The sequence below is a fragment of the Histoplasma capsulatum genome (genome assembly GCF_000150115.1).
Source record: "Histoplasma capsulatum G186AR genomic scaffold supercont2.20, whole genome shotgun sequence".
In the NCBI taxonomy this organism is placed as follows: Eukaryota; Fungi; Ascomycota; class Eurotiomycetes; order Onygenales; family Ajellomycetaceae; genus Histoplasma; species Histoplasma capsulatum.
Window position 1 is genome coordinate 176,068 of NW_025544820.1, and position 25,199 is coordinate 201,266.

A 25,199-nucleotide genomic window follows, 5' to 3' on the forward strand; every position below is an offset into this window, starting at 1 on the left:
GGCCCAGCCTTGTCAATGTGACCCAAGAAAAAGGAACCAACCGGCGCAATTCCCCTTCTTGGCGTCCCTCGACTCGTGGTGGGGTGTATCAGGATCAGACCTCCGCCGAACTCAGCAACTCCTCAGCAACGACTCCAACGGCAACGGCCATGGTTGAGCTGCATGCTATCCCCCGCTGGTGGGACCGACACTGCTGCAAACATGCCCGGTGTCAAAGCTCACTTTTTGCGACCTTCATATTCTGAACACTCCCATCAGCTCGCTGCCCTTGTGGTGTCGTCCTCTGATGCAATCTTCTACTGCCTTGTGCTCTCTTCTCTCGTAACCCTGAAGTCCTTGTCACAATGAGATCAGCCTTCCTCTCCAAGCTTCAGACGCATGCGCCTGTGGCCCAGCCACAGGTAATAAGCAGTGGATTAGCCAAGGAAGCCGGTGATTTGCCCCAAGAGCAAGAGGTTGACGCCGAAGACCAGCTTTCAGCAGATGCCCAAGATGGGGTACGCAAGATCCAGGCCACCACCCAGGTCTGGAGCAAAGGACATCTCATCTTTGCATATGTCATGTATATTTGAGCTCTCTGTCCCCGATTTCTGTCTTCTCGAACACCTGAGTCAGCAACCGTCTCCGGATAGGACAAGGCTAATATACTCATGTAAATAATAGGATATGGGTTATTACCTTCGTCGACACAATGCAGCAGGGAATGTCCAATTCCCTTCTCCCTTATGTTACCAGTAGTTTTAGGCTGCACTCATTGACGGCTTCAACCATGATTATGTCGAATATCATCGGAGGTCTTATCAAGTTACCACTTGCTAAGGTTCTAGATATCTGGGGTCGACCACAAGGCTTCCTCATCATGGTAGGAGCACTGACGATCGGCCTTGTCATGATGGCTGCATGCAACAATGTCAAAACCTATGCTGCTGCGCAAGTGTTCTACTGGGTAGGGTGCGTTAGACCTTTTCGAGCTTTCTTCCTAATATATCTATAAATAGTATTTTTCTTCCTTAGGAGCTAATTTTCCCTTCCTTCCTCGATCTTGGTAGATACAATGGGATGAGTTACACAATAAGTATTTTCATTGCTGATACATCCGCTCTGAAAAATCGAGCCCTTATGTTTGCGTTTGTTTCGTCACCTTATATCGCTACTGTCTGGGTTGGCGGACCACTTGCGACGGTCTTCCTGAATGGTCCTGGCTTCAGGTGGGGTTATGGTGCTTTCGCCATCATCACTCCTGCCATCACTTGCCCTCTGTACGCAGTGTTTGCCTGGAACTACAAAAAGGCGAAAGACGCCGGGTTGCTACCTGAAAAAACACATAGTCGCACATTCACCCAATCGCTCAAACACTATTTCTTCGAATTCGATATTATCGGGATAATTCTCCTAGCTAGCGGGTTGGCTTTGTTTCTCCTCCCATTCAGCCTTTATTCTTACCAGAAGGATCAATGGAGATCAAGCCTAGTCATCAGCATGATCATCGTGGGTGGTCTCCTCCTTATCGCTTTCGCCCTTTACGAGAAGTACCGGGCACCGGTATGTTTCATTCCTTTCGAACTCCTTTTCGATCGAACTGTGTTGGGCGCCTGTATTCTTGCTGCAAGTTTGTTTGTCAGCTTCTACATCTGGGATAGCTATTTTTCATCTTTCCTCCAAATCGTCAACGACTTGTCAATCACCCAGGCCAGCTATATCGTGAACATATATAGCATCGGCGCGTGCTTTTGGTCCATCATCGTAGGCATCTTAGTGCGATGGAGTGGGCGCTTTAAATGGCTTGCCCTCTATTTCGGTGTGCCTCTTACCATTCTCGGCGTAGGCCTCATGATCACTTTCCGCCAGCCGGATGTCAATATCGGATATATCATCATGTGCCAAATTTTTATCGCCTTTGCTGGTGGAACGTGCGTCATAACAGAGCAAATGGCTGTTATGGCCGCTACATCTCATCAATATGTCGCCGTCGTTCTCGCAGTTGAATCCATGTTTGCAAACATCGGCGGCGCAATCGGTCAAACCGTTGCCGCTGCAATCTGGACCGGAGTATTCCCCCAAAGATTAGCTGAGTACCTACCTGACGAGGCCAAGGCCAACGCCACCCTCATATACGGAGATCTTACGGTACAAAAATCGTATCCAGTTGGAAGCCTTGAAAGAATTGCCATTAACAGAGCCTATGGTGATGGGCAAAAATATATGCTTATAGGAGGTACTGCGATTCTGGCTGTCGGCCTTGGAGCTACCATGATGTGGAGGGATATCAAGGTCAAGGACTTCAAGCAAGTCAAGGGCCTTGTTGTTTAAGCCGACTTGGGTGCGATTTCCTGATTGAATTGCGCATGTAACTAGGGGTTATGCCGACAACGTACTTTGTCCTATTTTGGCCTATGAACACAGTTGAATGAACTTTACAAAATTGGCGGTTATTTTTATTTTGCTTGGCAAAGGGTATCAAAAACATCCACCCTCACTTTCCGGGCTCCGCCGTCTCATCACGATTTCATTACATCGAGTTCTTGGAATGTTTCTGCAAAAGGCAAATTGCAGAAATAGATATGTTCCTGCTTCTTCTATCATTATTTCTCTCGAATCTTAATGTTGAAATTTTAGTAGGGTTCGGTTTTAGCGATGACCAGTGCTCTTCGAGGTTATTCCGCTGATTTAAGTTGAAATCAAGTTATTTATATCGCAAAACGACACCTATCAGCTCCTTCTAACGAATTTTCTCACACTCAATGGCAAAGTCTACCGCATAAGATAATGTTATTTTGTGTGTGTGTGTGTGTGTGTGACAGCAACGAAGGGAAAATCGAAGATCGAAATTCAAAAACCAAACCCACGAAAGAAGATATTAAGAGATAGTAAAATGAATCTAATCGACCTGCCTGCGACCATTTCTGATATCACCCCAGTCTACGACGTCTATTTTGCTGCGTTAAAGGGCTATTCCTGCGGGGCATGCATGTCGAAATGCGCAAGGCGCATACAGCCAGCACACTGCAATGGTGGCACGGCACCGCGGTAACCCATACATTTAAGTGTGCAGATACCGATACCGGAAGAATTTGAATGGTCGGCATGACAGTATGGGAGGTCCACTGGCGCGGAGAGGCTGACGGATGGCAGAAGAACCCAACCGTCGCGTGGCTGCAAGGACCGGAGAAGGAGGGGGCAGAAAAAGCTTTTTGGGCCATCTGGGAAGTGGGGGACAAGTAGCTGCGTGGGGAGGGAATATGTTTGTGATTGAACCCACTCCCCCCTCCCTTTTTTCTCCACTTCTCGTTTGAGGAACCAACCCACATTTTTAAGAGGAATGCTCAGAAACTAGCTCACTCTATCTACCAGATTGCTCAATCATCGCAGTGCACCCGGGGCACCAAAAAAACGTGGCATTGGCCAATTGCTGATAGACTGGGGTTTGGACGTCGGCGAGAAGCTGCAGGTGCCAGTGTACCTCGAATCAACCCGAGCTGGATTGGTATTCTACACGAAACTTGGGTTCGAGAAGCTGTCTCAGGGCGCTGTGGTGAAAGCCGAAGTGACTCACGTGGCCTCCGACTTCGAGCTTCCTGTGACGGTCAAGATGCCTTCAGCGGCACGACGAATGGGCTTTGAAGGATAGGCGGCGAACGGATATCAGCCTTCCGGCTGAGGTTTGACGACTTGCTGTTGATGTTTCGGACAAGGTGGATTTTTGAGGTAAAAAGCAAATCCTGTTTGTATTGCATGTTGTACTGTATAAATCTTATTAATAATAAGAATAAAGAAGCACCTTAGTTAATACGATATAGTATAATATATTAATTCTGGTTGGGTGATGATGATAACTCTACTGTGCATTGCATTTGTTTTTAAAACATAGAAAATGATTCGAAGGGGAGCTGGGCACGGATTCATGGGCTGCTGCATGGCACACAGTGAGAACCTTTGGCATCGTAGTTCTTCTTTCTCGGTTGCTGTTAGTTGTGATTGGCGCGCACACACCATATATAAAAAAAAAAAAAAAGGAAAACGAAAAAGGAAAATAGCTCAACAATGAAGTTTGAATTTGTTGCCAACAAGCACCTCCATTACAAGGTCGGTGAGGGGTGCAGCGCAGGTAGTCGGTAGAGAATCACCAACGCTCAAGGCCGCACCAATGACACCATGCCTCCTCCTCTATTCTCTTGCTCTAGCTCGTTTGCGATGTGGCATAAACAATGCTACAATACAAGCCACTCCGCATAGCGTGTATTAGAGTTATCAGATCCGTTGTGCAAAAACCTAGTTTTCTTTCAGATCATAACCAGCCGTATGCGCGTATCTTTACAAACCCTGTAACATACGGGCAAATTTCGGGTATTATGACGTGGGGCATACCAGAAACCACGGAGGCCAAAGGAAGAATGTCAGGCCATAAGACAAAAAAATTAAAATTATAAAAATTGTCCCTGAAAAAGGGCTGATTTGTAGAAACTATCATGGCTTGTTCCTGTGGCGCCCGGGTGCTCGTGGAAATATTGACTGGTCTTCTATCCCTAAAGAATCAACCCCCCCGGCACGTAATATATAAATTTCTTATCGATATCGGTTGTAAATATTGATTAATTGACCTCAGACGAGCGGACTATCCATAAAATCAGTCCTCCTGAAGGCGAGGGAGAATTCACCAGGAATTACATACTCGGGCCGAAATACATTATAAAGGCAATCGAGATTTTCTCGACGATGCCAATCACAATTCCACCCTTCGAATATGCGCCAGTGAAGACTACATGGCTGAAGCGTGATGTACTTCTTTTCGCTCACTCAATTGGCTGCAAAGCGGGGGATGAGCTTCACTTTCTTTATGTACGCATCGCTATGAAACTGCCACGGAGTATATTAGAGTTAGAAAAGAGAATATCGCCGTCCTTGGTTGCTAATTTTTGCTCTCAGGAACTACACCCAAAATTCCAAGTCTTTCCCACGTATCCCATTGTGCTAAGTACAGGCATCTTTCTATTCCTCTGCACATGTTTGCAAAAGTACTGATTACCAAAACCCAATACCAGCCTTCAAACACGCTGACACCGACATTGTGGACTTCCTCGCGCGAAATGCAGCACGGACTCTCCCTCCGGGCTGCCCGGTGTTAGATTGGAGCGTAGCTGTCGATGGGAGACGACGAATGGAGTTCCTATGTCCACTACCGCCATCTAGTGAGGGGAAGACGTGGGATATCCACACCAAAGTTCTGGGGGTGTTCGATAAGGGAGCGGGAAAAGGAACAGTGATGGAGATGGAACATGTGCTGAAGCAGCGGGAGAGCGGCCAGGTGTATACGCGCGCTTGGGAGAGTGTTTTCTTCAAGGGAACTGGCGGTTGGGGTGGGGAGCGAGGTAAACGACGCCATTCTGCTGCTTCTTCCTTTCATTGGAAGACAGGAAGCCTTGCCCTTACTGATTTAACATACAGGTCCGAAAATGAACGAGCATGTTCCTTCAACTCCAGCAAGACGGCCAGATGCAGTCTCAAGTTTCCATTCAAATGCAGAATCTGCACATTTGTACAGGTGCGACACTCCCCTGCTTGATACGTACTTCAACCTTCCACTTTGCTTCCTTGCTTCAAGTCTCTCTAAATATGAGTATTCATTTCCACTCATACAGGCTTAACGGCGATTATAATCCCCTTCATGCTACCCCTGAGCCAGGGAAATCTCTGGGGTATGGTGGGACCATCATGCATGGACTATACAGCTGGAATATCACAGCACGGGCTGTGTTATCTCAGTTTGGTGGAAGCGAGGGTCGGCGTTTGCGTGACTTTGAGGCGATGTTTTCCTCACCCGTTAAACCCGGGGATAAACTGGATATCCTCATGTGGGATATGGGCGTGTGCAAAAGAGCGACATCTGCAGTCCGGAACGACGAAAGCTTGCAAGAGGTGCGATTTATGGTGAAAGTTGGTGATAGGGTTGTATTGTCAAATGGAAAGGCTTTGTTGAAATGTGAAGATGAGGGTGTTAAGGCTAAATTGTAGATGTATAAATAACCAAGGAGAAGAACAGGATAACAGGGATCAACAGACGAAGAGAATACATATCTATATAGAACACAAGACACTCCACATAAGAACGAAAATTGCTCAGATTCATCCAGCCACCGCTTTTTAGGGTGCTAATAATCAACACCTCCAAACACAAAAAAAAGGAAGAAAGTGGCGAAGTTCGAGCGGCTGAAATTATCAATAATGCACAATATAGTTTGGAGCTTGCAATTGAAGGATCGCAGGGTATTTTTGGTCTCCGCCCCTCTCTTCTGACATAGAAAAACATAAAACATATCAATGCCTTAATGGAAATTTTTATTCAAAAGCATAGCTAGCCGGACCTCTTTTAGAAGGGCCAATGCACTCCCAGTCTTTTAGAGTCGTGCATGATCTTCAGCGCGCTTACTGCTTGCAAGAATGGAATCAAGCAGTTCGCTACTACGCACCGCAAGGATAGACAGGAGACTATCACTCAGCTGCATGAAATTACATTGTCAGTACGAAATGGGATGTATATAAATGTTTAGGGTAGGAACGAAGAGTTGACATACACCATGGCTGCTTTCACAACACCCCTGGAGCCAGATGCCAGCATCACGTTTGACTTTCCCCTGGCGAAAGCGCAATCGATAGTCCCGATCTGTGCAATACGTCTTCCCATCTGCTGGAGCCTCAACAATTTGCTCCAAGGGTTTGAGCATGGTGGCTATTGGGTTACGCGTATATCCTGTGGCAAGAATCACTAGGTCATATACCTCGGCTGAGCTTTCAACACGCCCAGATAGGGTGTCCTTGAGCTGAAGTTCTATCTGGTTGTTTGGGAGTTCTTTCAGGCCCATTACCTCACGGCCAGTAACCAGGCGAAATGGCCACTTAGCAGGGTTGGGTTCCAGGAACTTCTGACGATATAACTTCTCATATACTGATTCCAGAAGTGGTAGCCGAACAACACCATAGTTGGTTGCTTTGTTCTCGAGAAGTGTCTGTTGGCGTGCTGAGTGGTCTAAAGAATAAAACTTATCGACACTGCTTGGGTCGAAAATTTCATTGACACTGTCGGATTTGAGAGGGTTTAAATTAGAACCTTTTAATTGGCAGTAAAGATGGGAATGGGCTCACAATGGGCTGTCGTCACTGGGCTTCAAGGCCGAAGCTTTCGTCACAAGAGTGACTTTCGAATTTGCGTATCTTGATTGTATATCTTCAGAAATCTCCACTGCACTCTGGCCACCACCAACAACGGCAAAACGGTAGGAACCATTTCTTTCTTGGAGAAGATGATGTACAGAACCGAGGTAAGTAGAGGAATGGATAACAGTCTTGGGTAGGTGTTGCGTAGAAAGTATTGGAGGAATGGCTGGTTCTCCTCCACTAGCCACGATGATGTGATTAGCAGACAATTCTCTGAGCTCGCCAGAACGCACATCACGGGATATCAGTTTGAAATATTCAGCGGGCCGTCCAGGGGTAGACTCCACTGCAGTAACGCTGAGTACTTCCTGGTTATACTGCACCCAATCGTTGAAATGCGAGGCGCACCATTTCATGTAATCGTTAAATTCTTCACGGAAAGGTAAATGGGTGGAGAGGTTGGTGAAATGAACGAGACGGTCCTTCTGGTGCAAGTAGTTGAGGAAGGTGAAGTGAGAACGAGGGTTGCGTATAGTCGCCAGGTCCTTGATGAAAGAAATTTGCATTTTGCTCCCGGGTAGCAGCATGCCCGTGTGCCAGCCAAATTCTGGCTGCCTCTCCAAGAAACGAACGCGACGCTGAATCCCGCGGTCCCGCATAGCAATTGCTATGGCGAGGGCTGCAGGGCCAAACCCAACGCAAATTATATCATGCTGAATGCCGGTATTTGAACTCCTCCCCGCACTGCCGTTCTCTCGCAAGATCACCGATTCCTGGCAGTGGGAACAATCGTTTTTGAGTACCGTCTCCATGGAGGTATTGAGGACGACAACGACGACGTAAAGACTTGATGTGAGGGAGCGAATGATAATGGTGAAAGCTCACTGAGGGCGAGAGGCAAGGAGAGAAACTTTGGATAGCAGCAAGTGACAGTTGGGAACACCAAAACTTATGAGGATTCTTGTGAAAGTGAGAACACACCGCTAGCCTAGTTGACTGCCATGGTCTTCTTGGAGATTCAAGGAGAGAATACGCAAATGTTTCCCAACAAAAGGCCACTCCACTTGCTGGTCGCATCACCACCGGGTTCCTGGCTCCATTGTCCGGCTAGGAGGCGGTAATGGAAATCCTAGTTTTGCAAAATTTGGCCCCCGAAACAGTGCAGTGAGAACCATAGATTGACATCCTAAGCAAGCCGATATCAGGCCACCGAGAACGGAACACTCGATTGAGGTGCTAGTCTCCAACAAACCTTGCCGAGGGGGAGAATAGCTGCCGTGTTGGCTGTGGGATCGTCTAGGAAAAAGAGGTTCAAGCGGACTCAACACGAGCACAAAGTGGGATGGTTGGTCTAGACCAGGTATAGTACCTTCCATCAGAGTGGCGTGTCAATACATGATACATGCCCGTACCGCTGTGAACAGCGTAATACCACTCATGTAATGCCTGTAATTTTTGGCTGGTGGGTCCCGCTGATGATAAGATTATCTGATTGATTAGATTCGCGGCCCGCGGAAAGTAAGTAGAGTAACGTTCGCTCCACTGTTGCGTCTGCTCGACTAGGGAAATCACCTCATTTTTTTATTTTTTCCGGTAGAGAAAATTGAAAACGTAATCGTAATATTTGTGCGTATTTCCCAGGCAGAGTAGCGACATCGGAATGTTGTTGGCAAGGTTTCCGAATCCACCACGCCAGCTGCATGGGATGGCTCGATGGCTCGTACTACTTCATACGGCCTCCGGAGGATGTTTTAGCAAGAAAAGACGATGTTATATGTCCGGTTTATCGTAGTGAAACACTGCTGTTGAGCATTGGAAGACTTGGTGTCAAATTGTCAAAGCAAAGTATCGAGAATGGCCACAATATCAAATGAAACCCCTCTCTGGAGGCTGCAACAAACATTAAATCACATCCTGCCACAATCCGTTCGCAAAAATGAAGAACGCCTCGCGGTCGTTCACGGACCTACCCAGCCTGCTCTTTGGGAGATGACCTTGGGCGAATTGCTGGAGTTCCAGTGTTTGCGGTATCGCGATCTAGAGGCTGTCGTTGTCCCCTGGACCGGGGCGCGATGGACGTATGGACAACTTGAAAATGAAAGCAGTCACCTTGCCCGTGGCCTCTTAGCAAAAGGGATCCAGCGTGGGGATAGAATTGGGGTGATGGCGGGCAACTGTGAAGAATATGTGTCACTGTTTTTCGCCGCTGCCCGTGTTGGCGCTATCTTAGTTGTCATCAACAACACCTATACGCATGCTGAGTTGAAGTATGCTCTTAGCCACACAGGTGAATTTCTCCACCTTTCCCTTTTGCTGCGTTTCCTTAACGTCTAGGACGTAATGACTGATGCGTTACAGCTTGCAAGTTGCTCTTCATTGTTCCTCGAATCGGCCGGCATGATCTTAAGGATGCATTGGAGGATCTTCACTCGCACGATATATCAAAACGACTTCCAAATCTTAATGAAACGGTGATGATTCAAGGTTCCTTTAAAAGCTTTGGAACGTATAAAGATGTTATTCTTGCCGGCAACGTTGTCCCGTTAAGCGCAGTCCAGCGGCGGCAGGACACTCTATCGCCATTCGATGTCTGTAATCTGCAATTTACGAGTGGCTCAACCGGGAATCCAAAAGCTTCAATGCTAACACATCAGTGAGATTGTCTTTTCTTCGGTTCAAGGGGAGTATAGGCGCTGATTTCGTCTACAGCAATTTAATCAACAACTCGCGCTTCATCGGTGATCGGATGGACTTCACCGAGTACGACATACTCTGCTGTCCGCCGCCGTTATTTCATTGTTTTGGGCTTGTCCTTGGTCTTCTCGCGTGTATAACGCACGGAGCCAAGGTCGTGTATCCTGCCGAAACATTTGACCCCAAAGCTGTATTGAGAGCAATATCAGACGAGCGGTGCACAGCACTCCATGGAGTGCCCACGATGTTTGAAGCAATCCTGGCACTCCCGAGACCCGATTCGTTTGACTGCTCACAGCTCCGAACGGGCATCATCGCAGGTGCGCCAGTACCACGACCACTCATGAAACGGCTATGGAATGAGCTGAATATGACCGAGTTCACCAGCAGTTACGGGTTGACCGAAGCGTCGCCAACATGCTTCAACGCATTCACTAGCGACTCAATTGCGACCCGGCTCACAACGGTAGGCAAAGTGCTACCGCATGCTAGCGCCAAAATCATCAATCCCGAAACTGGGGAGACTGTGAAAATCGGAGAACGGGGAGAACTCTGTATGTCTGGCTATCAAATCCATAAAGGATACTGGGGAAATCTGGAAAAAACAGCAGAGGCATTGATAGAAGATGAGGATGGCACGATTTGGTTGCGGACTGGCGACGAGGCGGTGTTCAATTCAGACGGGTATTGCACCATCACAGGACGCTTTAAGGACATAATTATTCGGGGAGGAGAAAATATATATCCTCTCGAAATTGAAGAACGTCTCACTGCACACCCAGCAATCTCGCGAGCTGCAGTAGTTGGACTGCCCAATAAGCATTACGGAGAGATTGTCGGTGCATTTTTGGTACTCGAGCCTGGCCATGCTTGTCCACCAGACGACGAAATAAAAAATTGGACGCGGCAAACACTCGGGAGACATAAGGCTCCCAAACACGTGTTTGTGTTTGGTTTGGATCCAAGGCTGCCGCCAGATATGCCCCAGACTGGCAGTGGGAAAATTCAAAAGCAAGTATTGAGGGATCTGGGGAAGCGATTGGTCGGTGAAGAGTGAATAAACTTGACGGAATAGAGTGCAGTTTGCCTAAATGTAACTAATGTAACTTTACATAGACCAAAAGTAAACAAGTTTCTTCGCAGTAGAACTTATATCTAAACCTCAGACAGGTGTTGCATTTAATGTGAGTAACTTAATAAATACGATAGTTACAAGTAATCGAACATCAATCTATTTTCATTGGAATTCAAATTCAAAGCTAACCGCCACGAAGACTATAATTTACTTTTGCTTGGCTTTGCCGTCCCATTGCTAGTCACATTTCCAAAATTCACGACTTCGAAAAACCGCACCCGTTCGCACCTCACCATGGCAGATCTCTTATGCGGCAGGTCTCCCCACTTGTGAACGTGGAAGCCATGTGCTGCGTCGTAGCCCAATACCGGTCCATTGGTTGCCTTTGGTTCCCCGACTACACATGTAGTGCGAGGCTCGTCGAGAAATATGTAATGGATCAGACTGGTCCACCATGCCATGGCGCGATGAGGGCCGCGGAACCGCGCATCACCAACCAGCGAGTGTCTGCCACGATCCCAATCTAGGGCGGGATAATATGTGCCCATGTGGTCCTCCTAATCAGGGAATGATCGAATTAGCGAATAGCGATCAATGATAGAAACCATTTGCTTATCCAGTTAAAAGTGGTAGGAAATACGGAGGATATTTCGCCAATCAAAAAGAATGAGGAAACTGATCGTACCTTAGCCCAATATATCTCGAAATACGCGAAGTAGGTATTGTCAAATCGTGCCAATACGGCAATCTGGTGCGGGTCTTCATCGATCTTTCGCAGATATTCTCTATGTTGGTCCAAAGTGCCAGCCTCCTTCCAGTTGACGGCTACTCGGGGATCATTCTGCCAAGTATGGAACAGCTGGAGATGGGTTTCGTTCGTGTAATCGAGATGGTCCATGGCGAAAAATTCATCCAGGTGCGGAATATACCTGCTGTATATCGGTGCCCCGCGTGCGGGTTTTGCTGGGCGGATTGGATGTTGCGTATGTACCGGCCGATTTGTGAGTTGAGATGTCAATGTGTACTGAAGAGGGAAAGCTGGATATTCTGACGGCAGTTTTCTAGCGCTCCTGCTTATCGATGGGACAAGCCATGGAGGTCGAGTTCCTAGAGGAGAACCCGCTCCTTGCCAGAAGGCAGCTCGGGAAACCACAACATCTTCAATGGTAGTATACAGCGGCTGAGGCTGAACCGGAGTTGGAAAACGTGTAGAAAGCCCCGTCGCATTGCATTCGGCGTATAATTGGTCTTTCTGCGCCCCCGACAGAGAAAGACGGAAGGATTCTTCTGACGGCCTCAAAGAGAAGATCGCGTAGACTAGCATCCATATTTGGCCAACGGTCGGTGCCGACTCTCCATCCCAAGTCACAAACGAAACCAGACTTCGACAAGTCCGTGCCCAAGCAGTGTTATCTGATTCAGCAGGTAGGGTAGCCTGAGGGCCAGGAATTAACTCGCTGAAGTAGAGCATCTGGTGATGCAGTAGCTCTGGCGGCGAAATGGCGCCGTTATTTTGGTCGCTTGACAATCGAAGCTGGAAGATCCTGCCATTCGGTCCCGAGGAAGCTTGGTATAGTTCATATTTTGTTTTGTATGGCTCCGGAAGTCGCACAAGCGGCAAATCTCGCATCTCGCGGGAGGAGCTCATTTTGTTGCATGACAATTGTTCAAGTATACACTGATCGTGGGATGCAACGGGGTGGAAAATGCAAAGTCCCAATCCGAGCCATTAATACGTTCTAAAGAAGCCAGGAGTGAGTCGTGGGGCCGACCGCCCCAATCATCGTAACCCAGAAAGGGGAAAGAAGCCCAGCTTCCTTGCCTGTGTTTTGCAGCTAGAAACCTCAACATGATGCTCCGAATTCTCCACGGTTCATATCCAAGCGTTTCAACTAGGGTAATAGACGTTTCAGCAAGTCCTGCGAACCTGTTATTCTGATACACAATACGAATAATACTGAAATACACTTCCAGTATCCTACAGACCCGCAACAATACTACCTATCTGTGGGGCGATAATCTATATTCTCCGTTTGTGTCAGCTTTCCGTTGAATGCTCAGTGTTTGATCTGATAAGATTTCGGTCGACAATCCGCCCAACCCGAGCCCGCGAAAAGAACCTATCTGCTCATGGTTACCGGAAAGTGGCGTGAGCTCCCAAACTTTTCCAGGTCGCACCCCACTCCCCCACGCTGCTTTCGTTATCAGATCTTTTTTTTTTTTTTTTGCAGAATGGTTACTTGAGGATGGCCCACAACTAGCCGAAGCAGTTCAGGGGAGTAATCAACATGGCCCATAACAGCCTCCCGATTTGACCCGGTTCTTAACAGCACTTTGACTCTTGTTAGTGAAAACGAGACAATGCCGGAATGCAATATACACTAGTTTGGAGGGGAGTGGTGGTCGTGGCTAGTTGGAAGCTCCAGCTTCGAATAAAAAAGAAAAAGAAAAAAAAAAAACTCCCCTGCTTACAATGATCAAAAATAGCTCTCAATCCTACTGACAGCGGACAAGATATGAACACCTTTTCGTGATACTATCGAATTTTGACAATCGGAGCAAAAGCACGGAGTAAAAAGGAGAAGAACTAGTAGCTCCAAAGAACCCATCAAAAACTTCAATTAGCTTTCAGCTAGCCCTCAGCTGCAAGTGGTTCAAGCTCACCATGCGGGAGTCAGACGCAACCACAAGGAAAGTCATAAGTTCTTCATCCCACAGTGGCGCCATGCCTTTGCGGCTTGCAGGACGCCTTGCGAAGGTCCCTCGTTTGCTTGTTTTGACGGAAATTTTTCCCCTCCATGTGTCACCGGGCTACAGGAGAGCATGTAGCCGAAGCTATGGGTCAACTCGTTGGCAATGGCTCCGGATAGCAAAACTAATCAAACTCTCACGGAAGAAAATTTTTTCATCCAATGCAGATGATAAATGGCTCATTTTCATTTATCTGATCAAAGTTTAACTTAGTCAAAATTACGAAATTATATTCTGGAGCCTTGAAAAATATTGATATAAGTCCATACGTAATATACAAATTACAATACATCATGATATTGAGTATATTACGGTTTGTGGATACTTTTTTGTTTACCAGCGTAAGATTGATAAGATCGCAGGGTCCCATCATTTGTGGGCCTATGGGACATCTAGGTAGCATCGACAACAACACAGCTTCTTTTCTTCGGGAAGCAGAAAACCCGAAAACCAGAAAGGGAGGGAGGGGGGAAATGATGAAATGGAGAATGGCTAACAAAAGAAAATGGAAAGAGAAATAATAACGCGTTGAAGGAGATCTGCTGCACCACCAGAGCGAATTGCAATGAGTGCTAGTTAACTCTCTTGATTCTCTATTCAGAGAGATTTGTATCTCATTATCTTAGCTATTATATTTTCAAAAGTGTCCTTTAATGGTAATCATATATAACCTCTCTATGCTGCTCTCTTATCAGTTTTCCCCATCGTGAGGTACCGTACATGTTGTCTGATTCTGAGAAATGCTATTATTTAAGAACTCGGTAAGACACCCAATTTGATATATCCATACCAATTTGGCTCTTGAAATTCACCCATGTCCTTCTCCCTTCTCCCTTCCGACGTCATGAGAGGGGAATTCTTCTTGCCTCATGAGGGTACGGCGGAATTGTTTTATCCAATCCCTTCTCCACTAAGATGTGGTTTTATGCCCTGATAATATAGAAGTACTAAAGCAATTCTGAGAAAACCAAGATTCTCAATTTTCAACAGCCATCATCGAAGTGAAGAAAATTCAGAACCCGAACTCAACAAAAATCCCGAACCCTCTTCAGATATGGCCAAGAGAGGATCCACATTTCTGGTCAATATAGGGCGCGCTATCAGTGGAACCACATGTGTTGTAGATCAACCTCGATAATTGTCGTTGCTATGCCCAAGCCCCATACGGAATATTTTCTGGAACTTGGTATTCAAATTCATGCCCCAAGCTCAATTCCCATTAAGGTTCAAATAAATGACGGGGACGAAATGGTCACCAAGGAGAAAAGTCGTCCCTTGTGTCGGATAAGCTACAAAAAAGCTACCGGCAATCAAGGTTGGAATAATGGTCAGAAGCAATCTTGAGCATGAACGTTAGCTTGTCTCCGAAGATGACGTAGAATTGCATTCTAAGAAGGATTAGCAAGAATGGAGAAAACTTTTGGAGAGCATCGTTTCTAACCACCGTGGAGGTATCGGGCGACGATTCGGGAGCTGCATACTGCGGCGTCATCGATAAGGATGTGATATCGATGGTTTTGGTTATGTTGGTATGGACGTCGATTTTAGGTCCGTAACCACATTTTGTACTTCTGAAAAACAATCGACGACAAAAAATGGACAAAAGCCAATCCATAGTTCGCCAAGATGATCACCCATCCTTTCCATATACCTAAAAACTTATTACATATCTTAGGCTTGTCGGAAGGCACCTCGGGTTTCAAAAATTTTTATATCTGCATATCCGTCAGCCGTTAGAAGTCCCATACCCGATAGCAATCGTACATAACAGGAAGCAATTGTTCCAATGGCGGTGATACAATTCTCCAATATACTCTGCAAATATGAATATTCGTGGTCGGTCCCTACAGCACGATCAAGGGGCCAGGATATATTTGAGATCCGTGGTCGGGAAATGAAAAGTCCCGATCTTATTCAACTCAGAAACTCCATTGCGATGGCATGCCCGATGTCCATTACTCCGTCTGCTCGGAATAGTGAGTTGACTAGTTTTATTCCAGGATGAGGTCTAACCTCTCTTGCGGTATCCAAACAAGTTGATCCGTTTCCATAGCACCCTCCAACCCCGGCTAAAAAGAATGCTCCTCCTTGAACGTCGCGCTCGGGAAAACTAACACATACATAGTCATAGGGAACGTTTAGAACGACAAAGGTCTGGTAGTTGGCGTCGTTGTGAGGTATAGTTGCAGAGATACATTGTGAACCAGCTTTTATCCAGGGTATATGAGACGAATTAGTTCAAGATCAAAGCAAGGAATCGGAAAACAATGAAAATCAGGCTCCATCAAGGAAACAAACATTATGACGGCCATCCTGCATAACTTTTACTGAGGGGTTGGCACCACTCTTCATGGGATGGAGCAATTCAGATAATTCCCACCAGTAAATTGGTTTAACGGACAGAACTTGGTGAAATAAATTGTAGTGCACAGCTTCCGGCGACAAGTTATTTGAGGATATCCATCGTCGAAAAGGTTGTCGGATCGCCATTGCTGTTCTAGGAGGCTCCCGACACTGTACTTTACCGCCTAAGCCTCAAAAAGTAATATGACAAGACACGGCTTTCAGTATTAGTAGATATCAACCAAACGAATGTATGAAAAGAACGAAAAACCTCAGCAGCCGGAAGAACCGTCAATCCTTCTTCATTCGTTTTGAGAGGTATGGATGGATCCTAATGATTAGTCCCTATGTGCCTGCGAGGAAACAATCGGAGCTCCTCATATGTTTGGTCTGCGGCGCTCGAACCGAGAGTAGAAAATTGCGATTGTTGCCGTATATCTACGATGGGGGATTTAGCAAAGCCCTTGATAGCTCAACGAACGAATAAGTGAACGCTTCGTCAGCTGGATCCGGGGACGCTGATATCTCTATCGAGCATCGAGCAGTAAAATAGTACCAACACTCTATTCACATTAAGAATCAAGTGATAAGAATTGCACTGTTCATAAAGGAACAGCGACCAGTGTTACTGATCTCCTTCGATGTGCCCGTCCTAGCCGTGGATGTTCACCCTTGTGTAGGCTGACCGGAAAGACCTTTCTCGTCACGGTTCATAGGTATAATGAAAGGCACGAATTCTGGTCTCCCATCCTCCCATGTGATTGTAGAAAAACCTCCATCAAGAATCTGAAGAATGGAATTCGCGGCGCCCGCAAATTTTTTCCATCACCTATATGACAGGCCTCGACTTCAAGGGCCATGATCGGCCATGGACACTCCATTGGCTATGCAACACGGGGGAAATACGTATCATTGGTAGACGTATGCCCGGATTTGTGCCAGGATACATATCTCATAACAGAAGACGATACTTCTTCAATGTTAAGAACAGGGAAAATGACACCATGTCGTCAACTAGTGTTGCAAAAAACAGGTTTACAGTGTGGTATGGAAGGAATAGCAACGGCTGCTCACCCGCAGTCTCAATTGGCAAAGCTCCCACTATATCCCGAGAGCAGTTTCCTGAAAGTAAACAAGTCGAGACCCCGTCTCCTCGACTGAATACCGACAGTCTGGACCTCGCGACATTTCTCTCTTAATGCATCAGAAAAACTCAGCTGGCCCTGTGGAGGCATTGGTGTTAGCGCTCGTAGCCAACTGCCAGGAAATTTTGCTGTATCATAGAAAAAATAGGACTTAGGTCCATAAAAAAAGATTTACGTCGCATGGCGAAGTGAGATGCTTGGCTGCAATACCATTATATTGGATGAGGCCTTCTTCTTTTTTGAATCACATTTGATCTTCCTGATATGCCTTTGATTGCGCAAGATGGACTGTAAAGGAATTAGAAATTGAAAATCGAAAAAAATTAAGGCAAAAATAAGAGATACTTAAAATGGCAGAGACTCAGACATGATAAATAATAAAGAGCCATAAACGGACCATAGCGTACTGACCCTAGCGTGACCGCCAAGTTTTAGGAATCGACCCCCATAAACTAACTCCAACTGCTGCAACCGAGTTCACCATTTTCTTGACCACTTTGTACCACCATGCTAATTTAGTATGAGGGAGTACCTCCAAGACAAACAAGACCAACAGAAGCAGGTCCTCTCCCATACTAAATTGGCGTGGTGGTACCCTCGCTGATGCACGCACGTGCATGTACTAAGAAAGAAGAGACTCCCCCAAGCCCAGCCGCAAGCACAGACTTTTGCAGCCATCACCGCTGTATGTAGGGAGTAAGCCGTGCAACCATCAGCGCCATCATGAATATATATCTCTGCAAGTATACAGCGTTATGACTGGGCCCATTTCAAATCAAACGAGCATCGCTCATGGTGCTTGTGGGTGGCTACGGTTATTCAAATCTGCCACAGCTGTGTTACGAGACATGGCAAAGCGATTCCGGGGAAGGAAGATGGAATTTCTCTCTCCATCGATTTGTCCTTGGAAAAGCAAGTTCTGCTTACGGCGGTGCTGCAGCCATTTACCGCGAACAAGGTGCTCAATTGTCCTGCGGATGCCAGGGCTGAACGGAAAAGGCACGGACGGCACAGCATCAAGCATCAGCATCATTCATTACCCGCAGCAGTTCGAAAAAAAATTAAAAATAAAATTGACCACAGCCCGAGAGTCGTAGAAACATCCATGAGACATCAAAACCAAGGATCTGTCAGAGCACAGAGCCAATTCAGCCCAATTTCACCAGTGCACAGTTTGCTCAACAACACGCTCGTGACTGAGGGCGTTTGAGTTGGATGAACAAGTGGGAGCCAGCATGGATATGGGGCTGAGGGCTGGGGGGCTGGGAATCCATGTCAGCCCTTGACCGCTTGAGCTGATTGTTTGTTGACTTTGTAAGTTTTTTTTCGTGTCTGTTTCAAAAATGATAAAGAATAAAACCAAATATTCTCTCACAAATGTGTGTTCATATCACATTCTTCAAGAATAATATTTCCCCGGAGCCGTCGTGTTATTTTTTCAGGCTGGTGCGTTCACAGGGGAAAAAAAAAAAAAAAAACCAAAACGAAAGGAAGATGAAGAGGTGCCCGTTGCAAATCTGCCAAGGCGGCTACTCAGGAAAGTTCAATAGTAGTTTCCCTAGTTCGCCAGCCATTGACCATTGAATCGCCTTCGGGCCCCGTCACATCAGAGCTTCGGGATGCGGTGAAACTTGCAGGAAGAGAAAATCGATATGTGAAGAGCAAAATGTGATGTGATTTGTCCCAGCCCACAGTAAAATCGAGCCCAGCCAGCCAATCAACAGCAGCCCTTGCCCGTTTTCGGGGGCGTCCCGTGGCCCGTGGTCCGTGGATCAGCCTCCGCCGCGGGCGCCAAATTTGTCAACGGCACTGCTTACCTCAGACCACAGTCAGCAGCCCCTCCTGGTGCGGCTCAGCCTCTTAGATAATTCGTAATTCGCCCCGTTCCAAAATCCTCTCGTCACAGCCTATCACTTGTCCAAAACCTGCTCCATCTGGCAACCAACTCACCAGTCAGTGCCAGTCAGTGCCAGTTCACCCAGTTCACCCAGTCCCCGTCTCTCCAATCGCCTGCTGCCAATCCTCCAGATTCCCAGCGAACCCTTGGAAGTTCTCTGGCTGTTCTGGTCACGTTGGGACGCTCCGATTTGCCCGTCTTCCTGCCGCTGTCACCGACGGTGTCTGCCTGCGCGTCTATTTCTTCCACTTCCGTTGTCCTGAGAGTTCTTGCTTGCGTTATTGCCACGAAACGCCACTGCTGCCACTGCCCCAAGGACCATTGTAAGTTCAAATTATCATCCCCCCAACCATCCATCCCACGGGGATGCCAACTTGGCACAGAGGTCCTGGCAAAAAAAAAAAAAAAAAGAAAAGAAGCTTCTTTGCCTTGGGCCCTTCTTGACACCCCTTTTTCACCAATCAAGGCGTCCTGTCTTCCTCTCCAGACTCCAGCTCTTCTGACGTCTGTTTGTCTGTGGACACCAGCGGCCTACAGAGGTGTTCATCCACGTTTTCTGGGGGGTGATGTTTACTCTGACAAGCCCTGTGTGTTAGACATCGATTACGACCCTGTTGTTATTTCTTATTCTATTGCTCTCATCCGCCCATTGCCAGCTGGCTTCCGATCCTCTGAAACCCGCCCCCAAAGATTATCATCAGAACAATACTGAGAATACGGAGGATCCTGAGAAACAACTTGCAATTGAGACAGACATCCTCTTATTTTTTATTTAACCGACCGGTTCGCGTGTATATAGGTTCATATCCATTGCTCTTGCGACAAAAGCTCTTGTGGTAAGTGTTCTCATTGTCCTCTGCTTCTTCATCCTTCTCTTCGGCGACAAGCAATGATGTCGCCTGCTGCACGCATCAATAGCTCCCGCATTTGCCAGCGCATACACCCCCAATTATCTGCTCACTTTCCCTCGCCTTGCCCTCTTTTTTTTTTAGTCCCGAGTCCAGTTTCTGCGTCGCCAAACTCCGTTTGTCATATTAACGTTCTTGTTCTTGTTGTTGATGCTGTTGTCTTATCAATCCTCGGATTTCCCTCTCCAGCCCTCCATCGCCAGGCGTACCCTGCACATCAATCATATAGTGTTCATTTAGTCTCCATATTAGCCTCTCTTCTCTCTCCACCCAGCCCTCTTTTCTCCCAACGTTCCACTCGCCGCTTGGTTCTGGATCTGACATCAGAATCGAAGCTTCAATACTCCCCATTTCACTCTCATCCCCCCTCGCCTGCCCAGTTAGCTCCCTTGGGTTCTTTTGATCTTGCAGCCTCGACTTGGTCCGACTTGGCGGTTCCGGCAACCCTCATCTGCCCCAGAAATTACCCGGTTCCAGTGACCAGCCTTGGGCACCGCCTCAGATCGGACCTACGACGTGGCAAGACGCTAGCTGATATCCCCATTCCCATCCCCCGCCTCTCTCAGGCTCGCCCGTCGACCTTCGTTCCGGGTCCAATTATTTGCTGATTCCGTCTGTGTTATCCCCATCAAGAAAGATCCGCAGAACACGAACGGAAGCCACCGATTGCGCTGTCAATCACTGGGCCTCTTTTTCGGTTTCTATATTTTTTGGGGGTTTTTATTCTTTATTTTTATTATTATTTTTATTATTTTTCACGATTTCTTCCCTATTTCGTGGAGCGGCAATTCCTCATCCTGCACGTTTGCGTTGTTTGCGTTTCCCTTCTGGCTCATTTCCTGATTCTCGTCATTATTTTTGTCACATCTTTGAAACTTATTGTTATTGCTTTTGCCCCACCCTAAAAAAGTAAAGAAGAAAATTATAGTACCCGCCCAACCCCCGAAAGTAAAGGAAGAAAAAAATTGGAAAAAGAAACGAAACGAAAACAAGACCGACCACCGCTGTTGACAACACATCAACGCGCCTTTCTGTCACCCACCTTGCCTCTGCCCCCCGGCTTCCTGCATCAGAGCCCAACCACGTCTTCGCTGCGACTGCGCTGTTCAACCGTCGCTCAAAAAGGACCATTTTTATAATCCTTCCATATTACCTATTCCTCAAATCCCTCTTTTTTTTCATTTTTCCATAATCGGGCCTTGGTCCGTCATCGCGTTCGAAAAACTTTTGCTCGATTGTGTCAACCAACGGGAGGACAAGGAAGGGAGAAAAAAAACTTTGTGCGTCGAAGCGTGTGCACACACACAGCCGATCGCTCATTTGGCGCCGACCGCTCGTATTGGTCTGTTTGCTCTCTCCCAACCGGACCTAAACCCAGTGACCATCCACCGCTGCATTAGGTGCTGACGCGACCGAAAAGGCTGCAGATTCCCCATCCCAGCAGTATCAAATCATTTGTTCGCGCTTCCTCTCTCGAGCACTTCAAACATAACCCTCGATTCTCGCCGGCCCCGTCCGCGTCCTACCCTATCCTGTCCGCCATCCATCCCATCCTATCCCTCGATCGGAAAGTAGTTGCTGGCCTTCCCTCCCCTTTCACCCAAGAAAAATAATAAATTCCTGGCTTGCGACTCCATTGGTGCGCTTCCCAACGCATTTGCCGCTGGTTTAGACCAGGCAGATACTTGCGCTGCCGGAATCTCAGCTCCTCGTTCGCTGGCTCGGTTAAATTAAAAAAATATTGAAAAGGGAAAAAAGGGTCATACACCAAGTTCATTCCACCCAACCAGCGCGTCAATCATGGAGTATCCCCCTCAATACCAACAACCTCACAATCAGCACCCACATGCATCCTCACACATGCCTCCATACCAATCCTCAACTGGTAATACTGGCCCGCCGGTCGGGTCTATCACGTCCCCCACAAACCCTCAACCGCACATGCAACACCCCCATTCAAACCACCAGGCTTCTCCAATCCTCCCTTCACAATCACATTACCAACAAACACAAAGTGCGCCCGGCCAGGTACACCAGCAGATGAACTTCCCTCAACAGTACGCTCCACTCCCACAAACGTATGGAATTTCTCCTACCCAAGCCGCTGCTGCCGCTGCCGCGATGGCCACTGCCGCTGCCTCGGGTCATCAGTTCTACCAACCGTTGCATCAAGACTCAATGGGCGGTGGATTGCCACCAGGCGCTCGGGGTTCACCAAGGTTACCATCTTCTCAGGTGAAAAATGAACGACATCCAAGATCGCCACCACAGGTACCCGGCCAAATGGCACCGCTCTCCAACCAAGTGCAAATGCCGCAAAATGCGTCGATACAACAGCAGCAACAACCATCATCACAACAACAGCCACAACAACAGCAGCAGCAGCAGCAGCAGCAGCAGCAGCAACAACAACGTCGCATGAGCCAACAGATCAGCAGCCCCCATGTACAAAACGCCCAACCCGCCCTCAACCATAGCCACAACCACACCATGCAACGACCCCCACCGGGCCCCTCACCAATGTCCGCCCCGCCTCAACATCCTCAGCATCCTCAACACCCGCAACACCCGCAACATGCGCAGCACCCCCCACCGCCACAGCAGCAACAGCAACCCCCCCAACCTTCCCAAGACCTCGTCACCACGACCTCCACCTCCGCTCCTTCCGCCCCACCTGCTGAAGAATCACCTCTTTATGTCAATGCCAAGCAATTCCACCGCATCCTCAAGCGGCGCGTCGCGCGACAAAAGCTTGAAGACCAACTTCGCCTCACCTCCAAGGGCCGCAAGCCCTACCTCCACGAGTCACGACACAACCACGCCATGCGCCGGCCGCGCGGACCAGGTGGCCGATTCCTGACAGCCGAGGAAGTAGCGCAGATGGAGAAGAACGCCGCGCTAGGCGTTACCGGGATTGAGAATTTGCCGAATCATGGAAATAATAACAATAAGAACAATAACTCCGCTGGTGTTGGTGGGACCAAAGGGAATTCACATCCGCAAGTTCATTCGCACGCATCTGCGCAGAATGTGTCACCGGGGCAGAAGCGGAAGGCGGCGGCTGCTTTGAGTGGGAATGCGCAGCATGGTGGTGCCCATGGGGGAAAGAAGTCGAAGACAAGCGGTGCTGGTACCGGTGCAGTTCAAAGGAGACCGAGTACGAGTGTGGATAGTGATGGAGATGTGGATGATGACGGGTAGATACATGTGGTCATATCGTTCTTCTAATCTCCATATATGAAAAAGTGAGGAAATACGAGATGCAATTGGTAACTAAGAAGGAAAAAAAATGAGGAAAACCAGGAGGATGGCTTTGGGGCAGGAATATGAAGTCATCTCTATAGGTTGCAGTGCTGCCATGTTTGACTTGTTTTGCCTTGCTTTTCTGTTGCTGATTCATACCAGTTTGCGTCCCTGCTTACGCCGCGTGCTGTTTTTATGCGGGTGTATATGATCGTCGCCGCGTTAATTGCTCCTGTCGTTGTTCTGTTTTGTCCTACCAGTTCGGCTCTAAGAATGTCTCGCTTGCCTTCAACCTACTACATGTTTATGCCCTCTCCTCTTGAGGTTCGACCGTTTATCAATGCCCTTGGGGAATTGTGACAATTTCGTATCTCTTCCATTTCCCCTTTATTTTATTTTGTTGTTGCTTTCCCCTCTTTCTTTCCAGTTTTTCATCCACCTAGCCAATATCCTTCTCTGTTCTGTTGTCTCTTTCTGTCGTGCCTTTTTTATATTCACCGACTCTTGGAAATTTTACGATGGTCCTTGTCTCATGCACCTGTCTCAGTCGTTGGCTCTGGGCTTCGGCTTTTGTGTCTGTGCTCTGCTGCATTTTAGTTTGCTTGAGTCTTAGCTTACGTCTTTCGTTCAATCGCCTTGATCCCTTTCCACCACTGTCTATATTCATTTGCTCTGGATCGGTTGGGGTGTTTATTTATGTGATTATATTTTTCATTTCTTATTCCTCCTCACGTCGTCGATTTCTCCTCGCTCGCCTGATCACAAAACCGCAACTCCTCTCCTCCGTCGATATCAAAAGCCCCGTAGTCAACTCACATCCCATTGTTATTATTTTCCAAGTCCACATTCCGTCTGATTTCAACTTGATTTTCCTCTCTACGATTTTAAATTTCGAATTTTTTATCTTCCTATCCATATACACTTCCAAATAGGCCCCATGCCTGATAACGCTTCGATGCGTGATTTTTTTTTTTTTTTCCGTGTCTATTTTCCAATTACTTTACTTATTATTTACATATTTTATTATTACTATATTATTTATTATTACAGCTATATATATCGATTTTTGGCTGGCTCTTTTTTACATACTTTTTATTTTTAACCTTTATATGCTAAAAATCCATGTTTTAACATCACATCCCATACCATCCCATCCCTTCTCATCCTTTTCTTCTTCTCTTGACCTTAGGTTGAGGCACATTTGATAGTCGCTATAAGGGCCAGTAACAAAGAAAGCAACCCAAGCCAGATGAATAAATTAACTGAGAAAAAAAATGGAAAAATGGTGGAACAAAATCTCTTCGGATTCTTTGGACTATTTGGGTTCTAGTTTTGGATTTCTGAATTTCTTTGTTTCCCCGCCGTTTCTATACATCTATAGTATATCCAAGGATATATATATTTATAATATATATTCTTTAGCTTTTTGATAGGTGGCCTTCAATGTTTGGTGAACGATCTCCTTTCACCTGATATAAAATGTATTTATTGTCTGTGGTTTATATGTAAAGGTGTTTGCTGTATTTACAAAAACTTTTTCTATTTCAAATTTGTTCTTTTCTTTCTACTTGCTTGAATATTCTTTCATGTAGTAAATGTATCCTGTTGAAGTTGTAGTATGATTGATGAACGGCAACAGCGAGCATGAAATAGCTTTCCTCTATTTCATATCCTGATTACAGCTCCATAACAGCTAATTTTGAATGTTAAAAATAAAATAAAAATTTAATTCCATTCAGAAAACCGAACTTTCTCTGAAACATTGACAATCAAATGCTATATCTATGACACCTTTGTTTCTTGACCCTTATCTCTCAACTCCGCCCAAGCCTCGTTGATTAACAGGTTATCTAATCACAAATTATGAAAGAAACAGGGGGGGAATTCATTTCATCAAATAATTCCCTCCAATATTCTACTGGGAACGCTAGTGACCTTCATGATTGATTCTTCTGCTCCTCAGCTTCAATAAGGCCATCGATGGGTGGAGTGCT

General features: G+C 46.8%; 11 protein-coding genes across 11 annotated transcripts; 7 read left to right on the plus strand and 4 right to left on the minus strand.

The window, feature by feature from the left end:
- Positions 1-344: 344 nt before the first annotated feature.
- HCBG_09036 (siderophore iron transporter) lies at positions 345-2,310 on the plus strand (the record flags this gene model as incomplete). The annotated part of the gene is made up of 3 exons (XM_045436085.1): positions 345-562; positions 664-951; positions 1,050-2,310. The coding sequence occupies 3 exons, from the start codon at positions 345-347 to the stop codon at positions 2,308-2,310; spliced, it is 1,767 nt and encodes a 588-aa protein (XP_045283237.1).
- A 562-nt stretch (positions 2,311-2,872) lies between these two features.
- Positions 2,873-3,628, plus strand: HCBG_09037 (uncharacterized protein; the record flags this gene model as incomplete). Its single annotated transcript, XM_045436086.1, has 3 exons — positions 2,873-3,027; positions 3,133-3,207; positions 3,352-3,628. The coding sequence occupies 3 exons, from the start codon at positions 2,873-2,875 to the stop codon at positions 3,626-3,628; spliced, it is 507 nt and encodes a 168-aa protein (XP_045283238.1).
- Positions 3,629-4,507: 879 nt separating this feature from the next.
- Positions 4,508-6,122, plus strand: HCBG_09038 (uncharacterized protein; the record flags this gene model as incomplete). Its single annotated transcript, XM_045436087.1, has 5 exons — positions 4,508-4,836; positions 4,924-4,972; positions 5,040-5,366; positions 5,443-5,539; positions 5,637-6,122. The coding sequence occupies 5 exons, from the start codon at positions 4,714-4,716 to the stop codon at positions 6,007-6,009; spliced, it is 969 nt and encodes a 322-aa protein (XP_045283239.1).
- Positions 5,947-8,042, minus strand: HCBG_09039 (L-ornithine 5-monooxygenase; the record flags this gene model as incomplete). The annotated part of the gene is made up of 3 exons (XM_045436088.1): positions 5,947-6,494; positions 6,570-7,071; positions 7,138-8,042. 3 exons carry the CDS (start codon positions 7,959-7,961, stop codon positions 6,393-6,395), a joined length of 1,428 nt encoding a protein of 475 aa, XP_045283240.1.
- A 961-nt stretch (positions 8,043-9,003) lies between these two features.
- Positions 9,004-10,900, plus strand: HCBG_09040 (long-chain-fatty-acid-CoA ligase; the record flags this gene model as incomplete). Its single annotated transcript, XM_045436089.1, has 3 exons — positions 9,004-9,436; positions 9,508-9,802; positions 9,859-10,900. 3 exons carry the CDS (start codon positions 9,004-9,006, stop codon positions 10,898-10,900), a joined length of 1,770 nt encoding a protein of 589 aa, XP_045283241.1.
- Positions 10,901-10,998: 98 nt separating this feature from the next.
- Positions 10,999-12,728, minus strand: HCBG_09041 (acetylase; the record flags this gene model as incomplete). Its single annotated transcript, XM_045436090.1, has 2 exons — positions 10,999-11,475; positions 11,604-12,728. 2 exons carry the CDS (start codon positions 12,564-12,566, stop codon positions 11,119-11,121), a joined length of 1,320 nt encoding a protein of 439 aa, XP_045283242.1.
- A 2,090-nt stretch (positions 12,729-14,818) lies between these two features.
- HCBG_09042 (uncharacterized protein) lies at positions 14,819-16,170 on the plus strand (the record flags this gene model as incomplete). The annotated part of the gene is made up of 4 exons (XM_045436091.1): positions 14,819-14,984; positions 15,345-15,394; positions 15,812-15,846; positions 16,095-16,170. 4 exons carry the CDS (start codon positions 14,819-14,821, stop codon positions 16,168-16,170), a joined length of 327 nt encoding a protein of 108 aa, XP_045283243.1.
- Positions 16,171-17,094: 924 nt separating this feature from the next.
- Positions 17,095-18,181, minus strand: HCBG_09043 (uncharacterized protein; the record flags this gene model as incomplete). The annotated part of the gene is made up of 4 exons (XM_045436092.1): positions 17,095-17,235; positions 17,368-17,445; positions 17,615-17,652; positions 18,085-18,181. The coding sequence occupies 4 exons, from the start codon at positions 18,179-18,181 to the stop codon at positions 17,095-17,097; spliced, it is 354 nt and encodes a 117-aa protein (XP_045283244.1).
- Positions 18,182-18,392: 211 nt separating this feature from the next.
- On the plus strand, positions 18,393-20,570 carry HCBG_09044 (uncharacterized protein; the record flags this gene model as incomplete). Its single annotated transcript, XM_045436093.1, has 5 exons — positions 18,393-18,431; positions 19,022-19,377; positions 19,854-19,890; positions 20,047-20,078; positions 20,237-20,570. The coding sequence occupies 5 exons, from the start codon at positions 18,393-18,395 to the stop codon at positions 20,568-20,570; spliced, it is 798 nt and encodes a 265-aa protein (XP_045283245.1).
- Positions 20,571-21,762: 1,192 nt separating this feature from the next.
- HCBG_09045 (uncharacterized protein) lies at positions 21,763-23,163 on the plus strand (the record flags this gene model as incomplete). The annotated part of the gene is made up of 1 exon (XM_045436094.1): positions 21,763-23,163. The coding sequence occupies one exon, from the start codon at positions 21,763-21,765 to the stop codon at positions 23,161-23,163; it is 1,401 nt and encodes a 466-aa protein (XP_045283246.1).
- A 481-nt stretch (positions 23,164-23,644) lies between these two features.
- HCBG_09046 (uncharacterized protein) lies at positions 23,645-24,028 on the minus strand (the record flags this gene model as incomplete). Its single annotated transcript, XM_045436095.1, has 2 exons — positions 23,645-23,877; positions 23,938-24,028. 2 exons carry the CDS (start codon positions 24,026-24,028, stop codon positions 23,645-23,647), a joined length of 324 nt encoding a protein of 107 aa, XP_045283247.1.
- Between the last annotated feature and the right edge of the window lie 1,171 nt (positions 24,029-25,199).